The sequence below is a fragment of the Colias eurytheme genome, chromosome 26 (assembly GCF_061535395.1).
Source record: "Colias eurytheme isolate Ceu_HAF_F1 chromosome 26, ilColEury1 Martin Lab GWU primary, whole genome shotgun sequence".
Classification (NCBI taxonomy): domain Eukaryota; kingdom Metazoa; phylum Arthropoda; class Insecta; order Lepidoptera; family Pieridae; genus Colias; species Colias eurytheme.
In genome coordinates, this window is record NC_143005.1 from 42,051 (window position 1) to 64,299 (window position 22,249).

Below are 22,249 nucleotides of genomic sequence, written 5' to 3' on the forward strand. Positions count from 1 at the left end.
GGAATCTGAAATCACACTGCTATACAAAAAAGGCGATCCAGCAGACTTGGGTAACTACCGTCCTATAAGTCTTATGTGCTGCTTTTACAAACTTTTTTCTTCCTGCCTGCTTGAAAGAATAGCCCCCGTTATCGATGCACATCAACCGATCGAACAAGCCGGGTTCAGAAGCGGTTTCAGCACATTGGACCATATCCAAGTAGTAGACCAGGTGATTGAAAAATTCACAGAATTTAACAAGCCCTTGTACCTAGCGTTCGTGGACTACAAAAAAGCTTTTGACACAATTATACACGAAAGCATCTGGGAATCACTGAAAGCAATAAACATAAATGAAATATAATATGTATATTAATATTCTAAATAAAATAAACAACAACAGTACAAGTAGCCTCCTAAGACCCCGCGTACAAAATTTTGTACAAAATAAAATAGTGCTATCTGACCCAGCTCTGTCATATAGTTTATAGTAGTAACCGCCCAGTGTACAATTTTTTGTACTTATTCTTTTAACAACTGAAGTTTTTTTCAAATCTTCCCGCGAATAGTTTCACATGTCAAAATTACTTAAATAGTTTGTATTGTCTATGTTATCAACGCTGCCAACAAAAAAATAAGTATATTTTCAAAACTAGCTGTGATGAACGACGAAACCTGCCGCTCCCTCGTGCTAAGAGTAAGTTTAATCTCAAAATACTTATATAATCACTAGTTTTCCCACGTCACTGTTAATGTTATTTTATACTATGAGGTGTAAATATTACACACTATTAATATTTATTGTTGCTGTATTGAATAAAGGTGATCCACAAAGTCATCAATTATTTTGTTCAATATTTTGTGCATTGGTTCTCAGTATCAAACGTTAGGTATCTGCTTTTCATAGAGAGTAGGTATTTTTGTTTTTATTTTAGATTCTAATGAAAATGAGATTCTTCAGTGTCTAAATGAATTAGAATATGAGTCAGAAGCTGAAGAGGACCCTTTTGAATATAATAAGACAGGATGACGAGTACATGCCAGATGGAAGAGAGGAATCTTCATCTTCAAGTTCTTCTAGTGAAGATGAACAGCCGCTTATTGAAGATGACAATGATGATTCTCCTTTTTGCGAGGATCAAGTCGCAGCAGAACACGAATTCGTCTACGTTGGACACGTGGTTGTAGTCGTGGAAGAAATATTATAAGCACTCGCGGAAGAAGGAAGTCGTGGGAGTAGAAGTCGAGGACGCGTAATTTAATATTGCCTTAATAGAAGTTAAGCCTAAAGATCTCAAATGGAAAAATTTTGTTCTCTATTTAATTTCTATAATAAACTTTATTTTTTGTAATTTTGATTTATTATTTTCTCTGCTACATTAAGACCCACTGTACAAAATTTTGTACAAAAGATAGAATTACAGAAGGTGACCAAAAATGTCCCATAGACACCTGGTATTACGGTAAAAATATTTTCGCAACCGTGGCGTGCCGTCTCGACGCCTTTCCAAAATTCTTTCATACAAAATGTATAAGAAGGACGTGGTGCAAAACAGATTCAAGAGGTGCGCTTATGGCACGCCCGCGCCCGCGCCGCTTGAGTTTGACCCGCGCCTTAGATTTGCCGATGACATACCTAATATTGTTTGCGGAAAACCCTCACCACTTAAATAAGATGATCAATGAACTCAACCAAGCTAGCAAAAATATAGGATTAGAAATTAATCTTGATAAAACTAAAATAATGAATAACGACACTGCGACGCCCATCTTACTAGATTCCCTCTCGAGTACGTAACCAAATATATCTACTTAGGCAAACAAATCTCCTTTAGTATTGAAAGAAATTTTGAAGAAGTAAACCGGAGAGTGGCGATTACATGGAGCAAGTTCGATACTTAAATCGCAACTTCCGCTAGCAACTAAAAAAATAGTCATGGACACAGCACTACTGCCCTGCCTTACTTATGGTTGCCCAACATGGACCTTCGGCCACATAACCAGAAATAAAATCCAGACTACCCAGAGAAGAATGGAAAGAAGCTGCCTAGGCATCAAACTTAAAGACATAATAAAGAACATCGACATTCGGAAAAAAAAATAAAAGTACCTATGTGATGCCTTGGGTTCTTCACTGAAGGGAAAATGGAAGTGGGCGGGTCACTTGGCTCGTTACAAAGATGACAGATGGACTCTAAGATCAGTGAAGTGGTCGGGGCCAAGAGGCACCAGAACAAGAGGTCGACTCAAGTCCGGAACTCAGCCCAAGACAGGGACAAGTGGCATTCTTTGGGGGAGGCCCTGTAACATCTTAAAATGCTGTATCGGTATGTACACGAATTTTTTTTTGCATTTAGAAGCTTAGTTTTCAAAATACAGGTCTTTGAAGTTTGTAGATGTCAGTAAGCGCGAGGTATGGGGGACTTTGAATGTAATTATCAGTTCAAGAAAAGTAATTTTTAAATAAATAATTGATGACGGCTCGGCTACGTATGCTTGGGATGGTAAAAATGGGTAAATGGCATCTTTATTTTTGGCATGGTAGGTATGTACAGAACTCCAGAAAAATTCACTTTCAAAGATGGCGCATCGTTTTGGTATATTTTTATTAAGTAGCCTAACAACAGCTGTTGTGACAGAAAAAGCGGAAATCCTGGTCGTACACTGTCAGGTATGTAATAAAATGGAATCGTGTGATGATGATTATTGAAAAATTAGTGTAAATTCATTAATTTATTTTCTATTTTAATATTTGTACAGTGCACACCTAATCAATGGGTAGAATGTATTAGCCACATAATATATCAAAACTGTAATTTCTAACACAATTCTTGCAAATATAAAATTTGAATTTGAATTGAAATGAACTCTCAATTGAATCGTAATTGTATGACATTAAACTAAAATAGCGAAATTGAGACCCAGGTTTCTAAGCACACATCACAGGAAGGGTAGCGAGTGTCAGGAAAGGCACAATAAAACGAGAGCTTATGTGTGAAAGAGTTTATTTAAGTCATTAAGTCTATGCGATGGCGGGCTGCGGCGGCGGCAGCGCGGCGGGCGCGAGCGAGCGCACGTCCGACGTCGGCTCGGACGGCACGGGCTCGTCCTTGGGCTCCGTCACCAGGATGTGGTCGGGCTGCGGCTTCTTCGGCCCGTTCTTGCCCTGCTGGTCCCACGGCAACATGATCTTCACCTGCCAGACAAACTATTGCGTTAGCGGTATGCGCTTTTGTATATTGTTAAGTTATTCTGAGAATAACTTTTCAATCAAAATCAATCAATTCAAACATATTATAGAATATTTTGTTAGAAGATATTGACATGTATTTTTTCTAAAGCAATATAAAACTTGAAACTACAGCAAAACTGAACAGACTATCGATTATGCAAACACCGTAGGAACCAAAAATAATTTCTTATGTGTAAAGAATCATGTTAACTGTACATACAATAGGTAATTATTGTTTTAATTATATTTCTAAGGAAGGTATTAATAATAATTATTAAAAGTTCAAATTGAATGTCAATAATTATAAAAATGTAGAGCTTGCACCGTACAAGAGCCCATACAGACAGACCCTCCAATAAACAAGCTCATTGATCTTCCACAAGTAATTAGATTACAGTCGACAGACAACTGCAATCCCTGATACCGTGGATGAGTTTACACTATTCTTATTACTCACGAATTATTGATGTCACAAGTTATATCTGTTAGCAAATCAATTTTCATGCATTTTTAGTTGTGTTTGTATAATAGTACAAGTTAAGTTACCTTAATTCCGAGTACTCCTTGTCTCAAGAGCACGTGTCTCGTGGCTGTGTTGACATAGTCGTTGCAGGGGTCTCCGGAGTGGATCATGAGTCCGTCCACGAACTTCATGGACTTGGCTCGCTGACCGCGCAGCTTGCCCGACACCACCACCTCGCAGCCGCGCGCACCGGACTCCATGATGAACCTGAGCACACCGTAGCATGCGCGACGAACAGCCAGACCTGTACAATATTTACATCTTAATCTTCTATATATTATAAAGGCGAAAGTTTGTAAGTATGGATGTATGGATGTTTGTTACTCTTTCACGTAAAAACTACTGAACCGATTACAATGAAATTTAGCACACATATAGAGGGTAACTTGGATTAACACATAGGATAGGTTTTATCCCGGAAATCCGACAGGAACGGGAACTATGCGGGTTTTCCTTTGAAAACGCGGGCGAAGCCGCGGGCGGAAATCTAGTACCTCATAATATAATTAATCCGAAATGTATAAATTATTATATAATGTAACAGTCTATTCACACTAATTATTGTAAATACATTTTGTATTATGAGTGTGAGTAACCTATGCAAATGTACATAAATCTCTACAAAAGTCACAGATATTCTTATGAGAAGGTAGCACACCAGATTCTACACTGGGACCAAATGATTAACAACTTCCTTTTACTCATTAAAAGACTCATGTTAATTGGTTGAACATTTAACAAAAAAGAAAATGAAGTCCAATTGGTTGGAATAGATCGATTATATCACTAACGGCGTTAGTACACCGACGCATTCACGTGCGGCAGCGAAACAACGAAAAATCTGTCAGTAGTGTGGCAGGATTTCGCATATGATATGTCTCACTCTAGCACATAGATAGATGAAATAGTTGCGTCCTTGTCAGTATAGTTTCGCAAGGAACTGCGAAATGGCCAGTACACAGACACATTGCGAAAAAGTTGCGAAAACATTGCTTCACTGTAGTTTCGCAGAGATTCGCTGCCGCACGCAAATGGGTAGGTGTACTAAGGGCGTGATGGTCCACCCGGCTTCAACGGTGAAACATGTTTATGTTTTCTCTCCATAAGAATCATCCTCGTACTTCAAGGAATAGTAAAAAAAAAGAATTAGCAATATTCGTTCAGTCTTTCCGTACATTATTGTATAAATAAACACAATACTAAGTAATCTGTTAACATATTGTTCCATTTAAAGATAAAATAGCCATGATACTTGTTGCTTTCGATAAATACTACCAATTAATTTTTTTTTTTTTTTTTATTGTATGATAGGGAAGCGCTTGACCACGATCTCGCCTGATGGTATGCTGAGATGTGGCCTAAGATGGAGCGCGCTTCCCTAGAAGGTACCCGTTCACTCTTCACTTGAAGACCCCCATATTGTAGTCGTCGGGGAACACAGACTCAGGAAGCATGTTCCAGTCCCTCGCGGTTCGAATGAAGAATGTCGATCCGAACCGCTTTGTCCGGGTACATGGAACGTCCACCATATGGCGATGCCTAGAGTCTGTGCGCCTCGACGATCGATGGAAAAACGGGGATGGCGGAATTAAATCGTGCAATTAAATGCCATAAAACCAAAAATTACAATTATTTAATTACTTTCTCTCATCTACACTAATATTATAAAGAGGAAAACTTTGTGTTTGATTGAAATGTATAGGCTCATAAACTACTGGACCGATTTTAAAAATTCTTTCACCATTCGAAAGCTACATTATCCTCGAGTAATATAGGCTATATATCATCATGCTAAGACCAACAGGAGCAGAGTAATGCGGGTGAAACCGCGCGGCACAGCTAGTTTTACATAACTCTGCACTGTCCATTTATTTTATTTATTAATCTCATAATAGATTATCCATTAAGAGTTAAGACCTTAAAACAATAGCAGATTTGCAACAAAAAAAAAATGAATTAACAAGTGACTAGTGAGCACCATACTAACCTCCAATAAGCTTGTATCTCAAAGATTCAGCCTGGGCAATAGCGCAGAGCCCACGGGTGGCGACCTTCTCTGCGTAAAGCTCAACAGATTGTTCGGGAATGTTGAAACGCTTTTGAACTACAGATGTGAGCTCCCTGATGCGGCGGCCCTTCTCTCCCAAAACACTCTGGGTTCTGGTCGCCATAATGATGATTTCTGATCGCGTAGGTGTAACGCGCACTTCAACTCCTGAGTATCCATCCTCAGCGAGTTCCCTGGTAAGGAACTCATTTAACTCTGCTTTGAAAACTCCGTCGCCGACGAACTGTAAAGTTAGAGGTTATGTTGTTCACTGAATTTTTAAAGAACGGATACGATAAATTATTAAAAGTAAAAACAAAGTGAATAATGCAGCCGAATGAGAATATTCTGATCACTTATTGTCCGTATACTGCAACGAATGAGATATCTCACTCGAGAAGATCAAAAACAAATCCACATTCATCACACATAACACGAAAAGTTTTTGAAATTAAATCCTGGTTTCACAAATATGGTGTATATAAGAAAGGTACCCGTAATTTATTTATATCGTTTTTTAAGTAAAACACAACATACTTTTCGTTTTTTCGAAATATTGTTCACCGCCATGATTGCAATGGAACGGAGCTTAACTTGAAAAGACAGACAAACGTCAGTGTCAAGTAAGCCATATTTTTTTATTCACAGACTATTCAATAAAAAAATGTTTGTCGATTCTTATCCAACAGATTAAAATAATACATAAATAATTACCTACATATTATTAGTCCGTGATATTAGTTATAAAGATTATTTTAGTTTAATCTTTAAAGTACTTTAATCTTTATACACTAATTAGTGTATAATAATGTTATAAAATAATATTATGATATAAAAAAATGTGTGCGTGTACTAGTGTACACACGTAAGAAGTGAAACTTCTTTATGACCTTATTTTTCAAAAAATAATTTACTCTAAAGTCTAACCAACTACAGAAATACGTCAATAACGCGTGTAAGGGATAAAAACAAGATGGCGCGTAACGGAAAAAGGTTACACTAAATTTTTTTCCAACGCCGATAAAGAAGTTTCACTTCAAAAATAGTTTGGAATATTGAATTCTATAATAAATATTATTATGTTTTATTTTTCTTGAGCCCTACTTGAGATCCCAATAAATTATTATTTTCTATATAAAGAAAGTCTTGATATAAATCTTAGAGCGTACATACGCACTATGCGGGTAGCCGCATTGCGGGTAGCCGTCCGGCTGACCGCAAGCACAATTATGTACGTAATATTCATTTCTATGCGCACTGTGCGGTCTGCGGTAGCCGCATCGCAGTGCGCATAGAAATGAATATTACGTACATAATTGTGCTTGCGGTCAGCCGGACGGCTACCCGCAATGCGGCTACCCGCATAGTGCGTATACGCTCTTAGAGTATACTTACTATACTTTACAGTTACACTATAATACATTCGCATTCATAATATTAAAAAGTGTATCATACAAAACACACCACAAATTTATTTATAATACATTTTTAAAAGAGTTTTAATTTTAAAGTTAAATAAATAATTTGTTAAAATATAGCTGTTCTTCTAGTAAACTTTATATCGAGTACAGCGTTGGTCAGGTCACATCACTACGATCACGTGGCGGCAGTGAGGCGCGCGAGCGAGCCTGCGCGTGTCCGCCTCCCACCTACCCTTCACCCCCGCGATGCTAGATTTATTTTCATAAAAATAAGTATAACAATCGACTTACTGATGAAATGTGATAGTGGATTCCAATTTTGTATATTTTCTAGTATCGTTTTTGCACATTTCACCATGTTTATTCGTAAATATGAAAAAAAATCCAGAGCAACGCACTTCTTGAGCACTCAACCACGACTGCGAGCACTCCCGGCGGGAGCATCGTGTTGTTCCCACCTGTGCCTTCTGTTCCCACTTGGTTGTATGCACTCTATAGATAGTTTATTATACATATACTCTAAGGTAAAAACCATTTCAGCCGCTATTTTCAAGATGGCGGCCGTGGGACAAGGGTGACGACCCCACAAACTTGGTTTTAGCTGCACACTGACATCACAAAAATAAAATTGCGTCCTCTAAAAAACGCAACCCCAAATGAAACTTTTCAATGGACTAACGATTATCACTAGCTTTCCGCCCGCGTTTTCTAAGAAAAACCCGCATTGTTCTTGTTCCTGTGGGATTTCCGGGATAAAACCTATCCTATGTGTTAATCCAAGTTACCCTCTATATGTGTGCTAAATTGCATTGTGATCTTTCAGTAGTTTTTGCGTGAAAGAGTAACAAAAACACACACACACACACACACACACACACACACACACACAGACACATCCTCACAAACTTTCGCATTTATAATATTTAGTAGGATAACTTAAGTATATGAAAGAGAAATTCATATTTTTAAAATAAAACTCGCAAGTATTTAATGCAATGTATTTATTTATTATACGATAGGTTACATGTAAACGCACCATATACTTAGCATAAAGTCGAATAAAAATTGCACAATTAAATGTCTCATCGATTGATTCAATTACATTACAGAAATATTACATCACACTAGGCTCAGAGGGAGCTCACAAAATTATAATTAAAGGCTAATATTTCTTAGCAAATTCATTTATTTATGCGAAATGAATAGGTAGTCAATTTCAGCCGTTCCTGCTGGCTGCACAAGCTCACGCCTGTATAGGAGCGGTACTGTGCCATTATTATTTAACTCGATTGTGACAACAACCACATACCGTCCGTGCCTTTATTTAGGAGTTACAAATAATAAATTAAAAATATAAAACTTAATAAAATACTTCTCGATGAACTGCCATAGCATCAATTTAATGACTATAATATTATAATATATTTAGCTATCGCATAATACTATCGAGTGCAAAAAATCAACAATAATGAGTTAAACAAAGATCTACAATGAATTTATTATTCTATGAGATAATTAACAAAGTTTCATATATTAAGTTACATAATATTATTTATTACATGTATGTACTATAAATAACGCTCTACCATTCGCAATCGATATTCGCTAAAAGCATTAGCTCACCGATCACCGGCTTTAATACAATTACTTTCAATAAATCTAAGTGTTATAATACCATGCGATAAGCCGTAGACCGATTTAGTACATGACATTACTTACAAAATGAAATAACTCAGAAGTGTAACCTAAGAGCGTCTATATTATCCTTACGACTAATGGACAGAATTGCGTGTCGCGTGTTCAAAGGTAGCGTGCCGTGCGGTGCTGCCCCCGACTCCCCCCCACCCCCGGGGTGGTGAATGTCTTCCGCGTTACTACAGAATACCCGATACCATCCTAAGGAAGTCTTCCCCTTAATTTACTTTGAAAAACTTAACCCTAATGTAATGTTAACTTGAAAGCGAGAAACGACATTACCGGTTCAAATGATTCGCTACACTAAAAGGTTTAGCGGGACGTGAGACGAGGGTTTAATTTTAATTTTTACAATTAGGTATCTAAGCGGCAAGAATCCGCTAGAAATCTACGCAGTAATATCAACAAACTACTCGGTATTCGATCTATTAAATCTACCAATTTTAAATGACTACATTAATAGGAAAGTCGATGAAGGCAGAGAGTTTTAATTTAGAGTCGTTTAGATTTTTTCGTAAATATATGTTTGGCACAGAGAATCGGATAGATCTATATTAACATCTAGAGTGCGGTGTTAAGCCTACATCACAGAACGGAAGGAGCGGTGCGAGTGAATCCAATGCAAAAATATGGCTCATAGACTATATCGTATCGCGTTACATAACATTCGCTTACAACTATTCTACACGTATCGGCCGCAGCGCGCTTACACAACATTATAATATTATAAATATTTCTTATTCATAACAATTTATTGACAATCGGCGAAAGTAACAAAATGGACATCTGTCCGTCGGCACCGTCGCTTTTCCTAGCACGATAACCTCACTATTACTTGCTACATTACGTAACTTAGTCGAAGGAGAAGGACAAAAATAAATAAAAAGCAAATAAAGTCAATATGACCCTTTAATAAAAATTAAAACAATGATGTAAATAATAACAATTAGAATAATTTCGTATAAATTAAATACTAGTTTACCCGACACCAAAGACGTAGAAAAAATTTAAAATAAATAAATATGACAACAGCCGTATAAAAGGAATGTATAGAAAGACAATAATAAAATAAAATAATACTAAGTACATGGACGCAAGTAAAGAAACAGGTAAATTTCATATATAAAACAAAGCAATAGAAAATAAAGTAAGACCAGTATTTCACAATTAATAATTTAAGTACATTGCAATCATAGATAAAAGCATCTCAATATAACAACTGAAATCTATCATAACAGCTTTCAGATTAGTTCCGAATATTCTGAAATTTCTGGCCCAAATAATTATAAAATATATTAACTATTCTCGCCGTCGTCACAATTCACCTATGGCACTAACATAACATACGAGAAACCATTATATACAATCAAATCGAAATGGAATGTAATTATTTATTATATAATGCCTTCACTTATAACTATCAAATAAACTTTAATTAAATAACAAATTAAGTATATATTTTGACTTCATCATTTTGTACATAGATGCTGTAAAAGAACATCGATAATATATAGGTAATATTAAGGGTGTGATTTAAATTATTAAAAATATTTAAATGTCACATTATATAAAAATAGAAACGACGAAACGAAACGAACAGAGTTCTAAAATCCTCAAATCGCAACTAAAACTAAAGTTACACTATAGCATCAAGTATCGTGACGTCACACGATAGAACTCCACCTTTCCCTATTTTATTAAGTACATTATTAACAATTTGCGAATCTTGCGAGCGGCCGGAGCCGGCGACCGAACGCGGCGCCTCAATGTATTCCAACTCATTTCTAAACGTTGCACTATATTTTTAACATATTATATACAAATGAAGGATTAGGTACGCAAAAAATAATCAAACAAAAAGAAATCAAACATTAAGGGATATTAAAAGGTTTATTAGCGTATACTGAATGAAGCAATTCTTCAAATACGATTGGAACATATAAATGGAATGAAAAGCCGCGTCGGTCGCCGTAGCCGTAGACGCTTAGTAGCGCTGTTGGTACTCGTGGTGCCATCTGTTGAAGTCGATGTGGAACACCACCAGCGAGCCGTTCTCTAGGCCGGCCAACAGGAATCTGAAAATATTTAAGGTTTTTTTATTTAAACTATCCAGAATCGATACCGATATCGCTCACAGGTACGCTAGAGAGAAAGCCGTGGCGATCGGTATTTTGCTAAAAAATTAAAAAAATATGTAATCAATCTAATCCTAATCTTCTATCAAAAATTAATATGGCTGTTCCGAGGAGATACTCTAGGAAAACCAATGTATTTTTTGTCAAAAGATATAGAACCAATTTAGGCTTCAACAGCGTCATTGCTAGAGTTTGTCGGGAACATAATAGATTATTTAATAGTACAAAAGTTGACATCAACTTCCTTAGTTTGTTTGCATATAAAAACGTTTTACATAAAAATTATACTGATAAGAATAATGTTTTCTGATTAGAATTTACACTACGATTAGAAGCTATAATTTGATACAACTCAAAAACGCATGTTGTATTTGCCTGTAATTGGATCTACATCTTGCTATGCATGCTAATTATGTCACATACTCAAAATATATTATAAATATAAGATGTACATCTATTGGCAAATCAAATAAATAAAATAAATAAATAAATAATAATGAAAGCTTAGTGTGAGTGTGCGAGGGCGCGAACGAGTGACCGTTAAGTTGAGTAATGGGCGGTCAGCCGTCGGTTGAGCTGAATCTCTAAGAATTTCATGTTTTTTTTTTCATTTTTGTTGTGGTTATGTTTTGTTACTATGACAATGAAATAAAATGTTCGTTTTGTAGATGTTTCACACGGCACACACGCATACTGACCGCTGGTCGTGCGAGAGCGCGAGCGAGCACACGGGCGCGCCGGCGGGCGGGAAGGCGTACAGCGGCGCCAGCGTGCAGGCGCGCCACACCTCCACCACGCCCGCGTCGCCGCCGCACACCAGGTACTCGCCGCACCGCGACAGCGCCAGGCACTGAATATACGCACACTCATTATACAAAGTGAACAGTAAAAGTAAAACAGTTTATTTTTTTTTAACAATAAAACTAAAAATCACCTTCAAATCGTCAAAACTAAACCAAAATTTGAAACTAAACAGGCTTCAGTTTTGAAATGACAAAAATAATGAGTATCCGTGCGCTATTCACCTGGAAGTTGTCGTTGTGCGTCTCGTGCCGCAGGCGGCGGCCGTTGAGCGTGAAGGCGGCGAGGTGTCCGCGCGCGTAGGCCACCACCAGCACGCCCTCGCGGGACAGCGCCAGCTGCTGCGGGCCCGCGCCCGCCGCGCCGCGCAGCGCGCGCAGCAGCTCGCCGAACGTCGTGTGGATCAGCACCGGCCCGTCTGCACTCAACACACACCGTTTCTTTGTAATGTTTGTTTAGAGCATGAATTGACAACATTTTAAAATTTTATACTACTTGTTTTTTTTTTATTTTAATCAAAACTAGATCAAAAATTAAGTATTTTTTTTGCTTTTTAAAAATTAAAATTTTCATTCAAATTTTCAGTCTAAATCATCTTATTTTAAAATGTCGTAAGCGCTGAATAACGTCAAACATGAGGTCAAATAATTATTTTCCTTTGTTAATTTAAAATAGAAAAAGACGTTTCAGTCGACAATGTGTTGACACTTTATTAAGTAACTTAACTCGAGCCAAACTTCATAAATATTCTAAATTGCAAGTCTTTTCGAGTATTTTTGCCTTTACAATCAAAAACAAGAATAAATTTAACGTGTTACAGGCTTATCTATGCGTGCGATACTCACTGACAGAGGAGGAGATGACGAGGCCGAGCTCAGCGGACACGAGCACGGCGTTGACGGGCGCGTCGTGCCCCGTCAGCGTGACGCGCGGCGCCGGCGTGTCGCCCTCGCCCACGATGCCGCCCGCGCGGGCCGACCTGCACACCACACGTGTGGACATGTACGTACATACACTTGTACACGAGCACGTACATACACTTGTACACATGCACGTACATACACTTGTACACATGCACGTACACACACTTGTATAAAACATTATACACGCACTTGTGCTTGCGCGCACTTGGTGCACGTATTACGTACAGAGTTACGCATGTGCATACTTAAATATACAATGTATTTCCATTTTCATGGTAGATAGGAATGAAATATTGGTGCCTTTATGTCTATAATTATTAGTAAAGTTAATGAAAAAGTACTCATTTTTTTTTTAATAATTTATAGATATATTTTTACACGCTTTATGTTTCACTTCACCTGTATGTTTGTATGTTTGTAACCGACTTCTTTGGGCGCGATTTTGACCCACTTTAAACGGCCAGATTTCGTTCAAACTTTGTAGATTTATTGAGGACCGATGGCAATACACTAATTTGATAAAATTTTCTATTTTTTAGTTCGGTTTTCTATAAAAAGCGTGTTTTTTTAGTTTTATTAAACTATTATTATTATTATGTTGATCTCGATCGTTACTTTCAACAATGATTTCAATGAAATATAATTATACATATAAGTAGTACCAGTGCCAGAGCAGCACGGTGCAGTCCTCGGAGCCTGACGCGATGTAGCAGTCGGACGTGATGTTGCACTCGGAGCGCGACACGCACGTCACCACGCCGTAGTGACCGAATATTATCTGCACTATCTTCGCTGTAATACCACAATACACACGTATATAGGTTTTGTTGAAATAATAATAAAAAAAATCGGACAAAACACAATCATCAATATACATAGCATGTATGTAGTTGCATCGTGGATTTTAAAGTCATGTTGTATTCAATAACTACATAAAATAATATAAAACAAACGACATAATTCTCAAAATGACTTAATGACTTAATCTTCTGTCATTGTCACTGCTATCGTCAGCTATAGTCACGATCACGGGTCACAGACACGATCATGATTATAACCACGATTATGGTTATAAACAGAATCGCAGTCATAACCATAATAATTTTATGACCATGACTGTGATCATAATTATTAACGACTAACGTCAATTAATTGATATTGATAATTATAATCAGTTTGAATTTTAGAAAAAAATAATGTGTGCACTGCCTACTGCACGCTTGGCTGATGATTATTTTGTAAAAATAATTATTATTATATAGCGTGGCGCCGCGTCACTATACTAGAAATCGGTTTTGAGTGCACCTATAGATGTTTCACGTCAGAGAAGATAAACAGGTGAAATAATATACCGGTGTCTGTTGAGAAGACTCGGAAGCTGTTGTCCCAGAAGCCGGCGGCGATGAGGAAGCGCGAGTCCACCGTGGTGACGAAGCAGTTGGTGCGCGCGCGCACGCGCTGCGAGAAGTTGTCGCCGAGCTGCCGCCGGGACAGCGCTGCCGAGCCGCCCGCAGCTGGAAGAATTCACACATAAAACGTCTATATTATATTCCAAAAGATTTTTAATTCATAATTCTAAGAATTCATAATTTATATTTTAAGTAATACCACTACATAATAAAATATAATAACAGGTGGTGCGCGATTATTAAATTTAATTCGAACTCTCAGATTAACCCTACCATTTTTCAAAATAAAAGTAAATTATTAATTTATTATTATAAAAGTATCGTAATGTAACAGACGTAATTTTTCATAGCATAGATGTAGGATTTTTTTAGCTAGTAAAATAATTAAAATTATAATATCTGCACACGCATTCGCTAATTTATAACAGTAGAAGGTTAACATTAGTATTATCATTAGTATTTTCATTAGTCACTTGACTCACCCCAGACGGGGTCCATGACGAGCGGGCTGGGCGGCGGCGCGTGCTCCTGGTGGCGCTGCGCCGCGTGCGCGCACCCGCCGCCCACCCAGCGGTGCGCCGCGAACGCGCGCGCCGCCGACACCTGCCACAGACATACGTACACGTGTACATACATTCATACGAACACAAATCCATACTAATATTATAAATGCGAAAGTAACTCTGTCTGTCTGTCTCAATCACGCCTAAACTACTGAACCGATTTGCATGAAATTTGGTATGGAGATATTTTGATACCCCAGAGGACATAGACTACCTTTTATTGCGAAATATGTACCACGGGCGAAGTCGGGGCGGACCTCTAGTAATATTATAAATGCGTAAGTGTGTTTATTCGTTTTAATGTTACATGGCCATGGGTAACTTTTGACAGCGGTGAAACGACTCATACTAATGCGAATTTAACATCAGGGGAATCCGCGGACAAAGAAAAATATATGAATATTGTTTTCAATAAAAATGATGATGATGATATTGTTCATGAAATTAATAATAATTCCATAATTCCAGGGCCCTGGTGAAAGCGCCCAACGACCGGGCGAGTTTATACGTTCGCTAGCTATGCAGATACTGAGCCATCAGAATAAATCCATAAGACAAGAAAATTTGTATACGCCAGGAAAATTTCTATAAACAAGAAAAATTTCAATGAAATTGTCGGGAAAATTGATATAGATAAGGAAAATTTGTATAAGTCAGGAAAATGTTTATAAGCCAGGAAAATTTCTATAAGTCAGGAAAATGTTTATAAGCCAGGAAAATTTCTATAAGTCAGGAAAATGTTTATAAGCCAGGAAAATTTCTATACGCCAGGAAAATTTCTATAAGTCAGGAAAATTCTTATTTGCCAGAAAAATTTCTATACGCCAGGAAAATTTGTATAAGTCAGGAAAATGTTTATAAGCCACGAAAATTTCTATAAGTCAGGAAAATGTTTATAAGCCAGGAAAATTTTTATACGCCAGGAAAATGTTTATAAGTCAGGAAAATGTTTATAAGCCAGGAAAATTTGTATACGCCAGGAAAATTTCTATACGCCAGGCAAAATCCATAAGTCGGGAAAATTACGATAAGTCAGGAAAAAATTGTATAAATCAGGAGCATTTCAATACGCCAGGCAAAATCCATAAGTCGGGAAAATTTCTATTAGCTGGAAAATTTCCATAAGGAAGGAAAATTTCTATCCGTCAGGAAAAATTCTATAAGCCAGGAAAATTTCTATGCGTCGGGAAAATTTCTACATGTCAGGAAAAATTCTATACATCAGGAAAAATTCATAAGTCAGGAAAATTTCGATAAGCCAGGAAAATTTCAATAAGCCAGGAACATTTCTATGCGTGAGGAAAATTTCTCTTTGCCGCAAAAATTTCTATAAGTCAGGAAAAATCCATAAGTCGGGAAAATTTCGATAAGACAGGAGAATTTCTATACGTCAGGAAAATTTCTCTTTGTGGGGAAAATTTCAAGTGATAAATTACGATAAATAACCTTATATTTCGTGTTTCTCAGAAATAATTCAGAAGAGAACTTAATACACCGTTGTTCCGTGAGATGGGAGAGGAATTGAGGATACGGGAGATTGCTCTAAACCAACAACAGGCGATTGTGAAGGTAATAATATTATTATTTATTTAATTAAGTATTTAATTTGATAGATAAATTAAAAAAAATAATCATAGATAATGTAAAAAGCAGTTTTAATCCTACTAATAATATTATAAATGCGAAAGTTTGTGAGGATGTATGTGTGTGTGTGTGTGTTTGTTATTCTTTCACGCAAATACTACTGAACCGATTACAATGAAATTTAGCACACATATAGAAGGTAACTTGGATTAACACATATAGGGTAGGTTTTATCCCGGAAATCCCACGGGAACGGGAACTATGCGGATTTTCCTTTGAAAACGCGGGCGAAGCCGCGGGCGGAAATCTAGTATCTTATATAATATACAATGTTCACATTAATCTTTGACAACTTTGTAAAAATTTAAATTTACAAAATAGAAATTTCACATTTTGGAATTATACATTTTTTTATAAGTGATTGAATTGATTTGATAAGGAATAATAGCGATTATCGATACATTATTATGATGTTACGTACATAGTAGACGACATACATACATACATGACGACGCGGTTGGCGCAGTGGTAAAGTAATTGCCTACTGAGCCGACGGTCCCGGGTTCGATCCCCGGTCAGGGCAAATAATTGTGTGATGAACTCAATTATTTGTTCTTGGGTCTGGGTGTTATTATCTATATATGTATTTATTAAATATTATATTTATCGTCGCCTAGTACCCACAACACAAGCCTTAATTGAGCTTACTGTGGGACTAGGTCGATATGTGTAATAATGTCCTATAATATTTATTTATTTATTATTTTATTATAGTAACTTCCATGTGTGTTAATTTATTATGTTTATGATCATGATTGTAGTTGGGAATATGATTATGACCGTAGTCGTGATCGCGACTATGAAGCGGTTGTCCTGCGTACCGTGACGGCGGCGGGCATGGCGAGCTGCGGGTAGGTGTTGGCGGAGACGTGCACGACGGGCGCGTTGGAGGGCAGCTTGAGGCGCAGGCACACGTCGTCGGGCGCGGCCGCGAACATGAGCGGCGCCAGGTGCAGCGCCGAGGCGCGCGGCGGGTGCGGCTCGCTCAGCAGCTGCGCCGGCGTCTGCCCGAAGCTGCGGATCTGCTCCTCCACGGCGGCGCGCGTCACGCCGTCGCCCAGCGCCTCCAGCCGCACGCCGCCCTCGTACGTCAGGTAGTAGAACACGTTCGTGGCGCGCACGGCCTCCGGCCCTGCATCGATACAACCGAACAAAAACGTGTTACACGAAGTTATCGCGACAAAATTATACCACTTACAAAAATAGATTTGAAAACAATAAAATTATGGTGTGTTGGCGAAGTACTTGATACGAGGAAAATTTAATATTTTTTTCCACCACGAGCGACTGAAAACTAATGCATCATGATTAGGAGACGCTCGAGCATAACAACATTAAATGTGTAATTTTCTTCAATTACTGTAGCAAACGTTCACGATGTACTTTAACTCTCAGATTACGAATATTTTTCTACTATTTGTTAAACTGTTTTAGTATTATATCATGTGGCACACGATATAAACACACCTCTCTGCTTGTACCCGAAGATGAGGTCGATCCACTGGTGCAGCTGGCAGGACACGAACTCGGACTCGAGCGCCATGCGGTGCAGGCGCACGAACTCCTCGGGCGAGGCGGCCCACGGCGGCAGCGCCACGTCGCCGCGCGCGTCCGCCAGCCCCAGCGCCAGCCCCGACCCGTTCACCAGCATCTCCGGCAGGAAGAACAGCTCCGGGATCAGCTCCTGCGAACCACCACCACGACAAAACTGTTAGAACAAACCTGTTGCGTCTGTCTGTTTGTTCGTGTTAAACTCAAAAGCAATTTCAACAGTTGTCATCCTGTTTCCACCGTATAGATAGCGTGGTTTTCGAGAAAGGTTAAAGACGTTTTAGCCAACGCAGAAATACATCTATGTTTATAGAGAAGAGCTTTGAAATTGAATAATGGCGATATATATCGAGTAATAACGTCTTTAAATATTCAATACAATAATTAATTAATGCACGTCATATTTTAGAGTATGACCAATTACCCAATTAGAGTATTACCAATTAGAGTATGACCAATGATCGTAAAAGATAGCTTAACATAGTCGAATTTAGTGACGCATTTTTGATTTTGACATTGATGACGTTTTCTGGATGATAATTAGTATCATTATAATATACCAGCTACCTCAACTAAATGTCCAAATCGTGATTTCAATACAATGTTTGTGTAAACATTAGCGGTAAATAAATATTGTTATGATGTTTTTCGATGACATCTCGTATTTCGCGACACAATGTGTGATGCTATAATTTGTGAACTCTACAAAAGATTTTTTTGCCCATAAATGATACAACGTGATTGCAAAAAGTTCAACGTACCAAACGACAAACTTCCGGCAATCAAAATAAGTAGTAAAAACTGAAATGTTCAAGTTGAAGTTTTCTCTCACAAGGCGTTTTGTTGAAGTACCTAATCGAAATCGTACGTGTTTGCGGCAATTACAATTACAAGTAGGCTACAAATATTTTTTACTTTACTGTTGGTTTAATTTTTAGGTAATAGTTGATAATTTTTATGATCCTAATATATTTCCCTATTGCTCTACGCAAAACACGAGTGTAACAAATATAAAACATTACTAAAGACCGTACCTTAACATCAGAGGTGTCTCGCTGGCAGTTCTTCCAGGACAGCGCGATGGATGAGAACAGCCGGTTGGGGTGGTCGAACTTGCCGCCGTGCAGCGCCAGGAACATCGTCGTCATCGGCTCCTGGTGGATAGTTTTACAATATCATAAGTTTATATTATCATATTATTTGAAGTAATTGGTATACTATCGATATTCGCGTAAATTGTTCATGATGAGTGAAAAGAAGTGGAAATAACTGAATGAATGTTGTGCAGTGGATAAAATGGATTTTTCATTTTTTTATAGAACTTATCAATATACTTATTTCATTCAAAATAGATGCCACGATTCCGTCACTTTTTGATCTATTACATCTGTGTATAACTAGATAATTGTTCGTACGCACGATGAAGGTAAAAAAACAAAAGGTTATCGATGTACAATGTTATTGTTAAAAAGGATACCGGAAAGATCTCAATGAAAGGTTAAACATAAACGCAGGTACTTAGAGAGAAATTACCCCGGTTACTTTTAATTTCCTATCACAAGTTCGCTGCGACAAATTAACGCACTCCATATCCGGATGTCGCAAGTGTTCATGACTTTGTCGTAACAATTACGATCCTTTCCTTAATCAAACGCAGCCAAGGTGAAGGTGTCACACCCAATAGCTATGGAGAAGGAATAATTTCTATTTGAGACATATTTTCCCTGCATTGGTGTGAGGTGGCTCTATGGCATCTGTCGCCGCGCGTCGCGACTACAGCGTAGATTGTTTTGACACCACTCTTATGTTCCACTTATACAAGTAATTTACAGTGATTTATATCAGTGTTTTTCAAAGAATTACACCGCATTTATCTGAGCCCCTAGTACTCCAACTATTACGCTATTTTCAGAAATAAATAACTTTGCGTACAGCGTAGCTATATATAGAAGACTCGAAAATATCAATGTACTTTACTGTTTACTTGTTTCATGATTTCGAATCTAATATGGAAGGAAAGTAACATAGCATGTCCACACTTGAGTGATATATCAAGTCGTGGGCTTTTAAGAGTGAATGTATAAGTTTGAAAAGCGCTGTCACTTCCTGCATTGCATTTGACCAAAAGCTCGCTTTGATCTCGTTCTATTATCGACGCTCGCCGGCATTGTGCCGCGCCTGTCACATGAGCATTACCATAAACATTATCAACACCATTTCTTCGCTAATGCTTTCAACAATTTATGATCGTGTTTTCATTGCATTATTTGGATAGCAACTGAAAATATGTTTATACTTAGTTAATGTGAAAACATTTCGATCAGTAAATTATGTGTAGGTTGAAAAATAAACGCGAAAGAATACCTACTTGGTGAAAGTAAACAAGTAAAAAATATTCATTTTTATTCTGTATCGTCTCCGAAGGGCAAATAATTGAAATTGTTTTTATTTACGTTCTGTTTCGAATGAAAAATTACAAGTGTTGAGTGTCGTCACGGAGCGCATACATCACGCCCCCGAGCGTCACATTTCATTACACTTTTAATTTTATTCCGCGCGCATGTGTGCCGTCCGCGTTGCGGTAGGTTCGTTTTATAACGGGAGAATGATTTATCTTATTGAATTCATCTTATATACTCTATATTCCTTAATCCATCAGTCCTCGGAATCACAGACACAATAGAAAATCTATTGTGTCGCGCCCCGATCGGGGCTTACGGTGGTCAATGGGTTAAATCATAATTTTTTACCAAAAAAATGCATAATTTGCACTTACTTGAATTGAAATTACTGTTACCTGAATATGATGGGTATTACCAAAGGGCAAAGGCGCCTTGGATTAGCATGCAAACCTCAATAGGCGAGGAAACTTAATAAAACGATAATTGATAGTGACAGAAATTTACATAATGACAGTGGCAGCAGATACACGTCTGTTTAATATGTATGCTAAGGTTACTACGAATGTCACATTCGTGCATTGTGCACATTGCTCGCATTCTGTGCCATCAATCGTGGATTTTTCGCGATAAAAAACAACTCATCATACAAAGCGATTCAATATTGATATTTTTTAGTTCGTTATGTGATTAGTCTTATGAATGGACTTAAATATTCATTGGTTGTTAGCCGGAGCTGTCTTCCTTGTAAAGCTTTATAAGCGAGATGCAAATAGTTGAATTATTTGGAATATTACTTCCAGTGATTAAGCTGTAAAGTTAAAGCTTTTTTAAATAAATAAAAAATAGAACAAAATATTTATTGACATAATAATGTAGCACTGTGTCTCAGGAGCCAGAGGCTTTTAAAATATCTGATTTAGGATTATACAAATTCCAAACAATTCAACAAAGTTACACAGCTTGTGGAGCGACCGCTCCATTAAAAGCTCTCGAGATTGTATTTGTAAGTTCAAATTAAGATCACACATAAATAATAAACGTTTTCGCCAATTAACTCTTAATAACTTCACTTTCGAGTCGTTTAACGTGGCTCCGCACGAGTGACACATTTCGAGATTCAATTCATAAGCTTTGTTTGGAAACAATTAAAAGCTCAAAATAACATTCATTCTCAAACATAATAATATGAAGGTAACATATTATTATGTTTTATCTCTAAGGGCCATATACATGACAAAATAATTTTAGGTGTGAATAAGGTAATAAAATTAAGATGTGAATGATGTAGTAAGTTTATGTGTAGTCTAGCTAAGTCTGGAAAAACTGGATCTAATCGAAAATTTATATTCCCACGAAGGTGTGTCGTGGAATGTTCCAGAAGCCTATAGACAGAGTGTCCCTGTGGATGCGCAGATGGATTGTAATGCGGCGACTGGTGGGTGGTGGATACTCACGATGCGCACGAGCCAGTTGAGCACGAAGGCGGCGGTGGAGTAGTGCGTGCCGTAGTGGAAGGGCGGCGTGGACTCGTGCTCCCACGTGTTGTAGCGCTCCTCGAAGTACGCGCGCCGGCTCGGGTTCAGCGCGCCGATCGGCTGCACACACACACACAACATGTAACATCTTTACCACATAACTAGGCAACTTCATAAACTTTACACTATCACTCCCTATAAAGAGTGAAGCGGAAATCTGCTGCAAAACATTTCACTAGCAATTAATCAGCTCTTTCCTTTTATCGGGACTTATATTTGATTATCTCGAAAATTGATGATGAAACGGTTGGTATTTTCGCAACTCTTTAAGATGTAGGTTTGTAAAGCTGTAATTAAATATTTCAGTTTGGAAGTTAAATTGTTCACATATTCACACATCAAAAGCAAAGCTTTATGCATAATTGCATTAAGCTCTCATTTAAAATACG

At 37.7% G+C, this 22,249-nt stretch overlaps 2 protein-coding genes and 1 long non-coding RNA gene across 6 annotated transcripts in view; 1 reads left to right on the forward strand and 2 right to left on the reverse strand.

The window, feature by feature from the left end:
- The first annotated feature begins 394 nt into the window (after positions 1-394).
- Positions 395-1,445, forward strand: LOC149896970 (uncharacterized). The gene is made up of 2 exons (XR_016458238.1): positions 395-676; positions 915-1,445. It is a non-coding gene; the product is annotated as an uncharacterized LOC149896970 (long non-coding RNA).
- A 1,522-nt stretch (positions 1,446-2,967) lies between these two features.
- On the reverse strand, positions 2,968-6,422 carry RpS3 (ribosomal protein S3). The gene is made up of 4 exons (XM_090116685.1): positions 6,319-6,422; positions 5,722-6,025; positions 3,758-3,978; positions 2,968-3,175 (listed from the first exon to the last, which is right to left on the reverse strand). Exons 1-4 carry the CDS (start codon positions 6,349-6,351, stop codon positions 3,002-3,004), a joined length of 732 nt encoding a protein of 243 aa, XP_089972811.1. The 5' UTR covers positions 6,352-6,422; the 3' UTR covers positions 2,968-3,001.
- Positions 6,423-8,186: 1,764 nt separating this feature from the next.
- Positions 8,187-22,249, reverse strand: part of rg (A kinase anchor protein rugose) — a 402,779-nt gene continuing 388,716 nt past the window's right edge. For all 4 annotated transcript variants that reach the window (XM_090116635.1, XM_090116634.1, XM_090116633.1 and 1 more), the window contains 11 exons: positions 21,780-21,920; positions 18,958-19,077; positions 17,840-18,056; positions 17,194-17,504; positions 14,648-14,768; positions 14,109-14,270; positions 13,419-13,548; positions 12,679-12,812; positions 12,058-12,251; positions 11,731-11,882; positions 8,187-10,972 (listed from right to left, as the gene is read on the reverse strand). In XM_090116635.1, coding sequence (XP_089972761.1) covers positions 10,882-10,972; positions 11,731-11,882; positions 12,058-12,251; positions 12,679-12,812; positions 13,419-13,548; positions 14,109-14,270; positions 14,648-14,768; positions 17,194-17,504; positions 17,840-18,056; positions 18,958-19,077; positions 21,780-21,920 — 1,773 coding nt within the window. In that variant the 3' untranslated portion in view covers positions 8,187-10,881. The remainder of the gene's footprint in view (positions 10,973-11,730; positions 11,883-12,057; positions 12,252-12,678; positions 12,813-13,418; positions 13,549-14,108; positions 14,271-14,647; positions 14,769-17,193; positions 17,505-17,839; positions 18,057-18,957; positions 19,078-21,779; positions 21,921-22,249) is intronic.

Excerpts from the sequence above, each read along its gene's own strand:
- RpS3 (XM_090116685.1), bottom strand. The coding sequence starts at position 6,351 with ATGGCGGTGAACAATATTTCGAAAAAACGAAAA. Across the intron at positions 6,026-6,318 it reads ATATTTCGAAAAAACGAAAA|TTCGTCGGCGACGGAGTTTT; the intron begins GTATGTTGTGTT and ends CTAACTTTACAG. Across the intron at positions 3,176-3,757 it reads AAGGAGTACTCGGAATTAAG|GTGAAGATCATGTTGCCGTG; the intron begins GTAACTTAACTT and ends TTTGTCTGGCAG.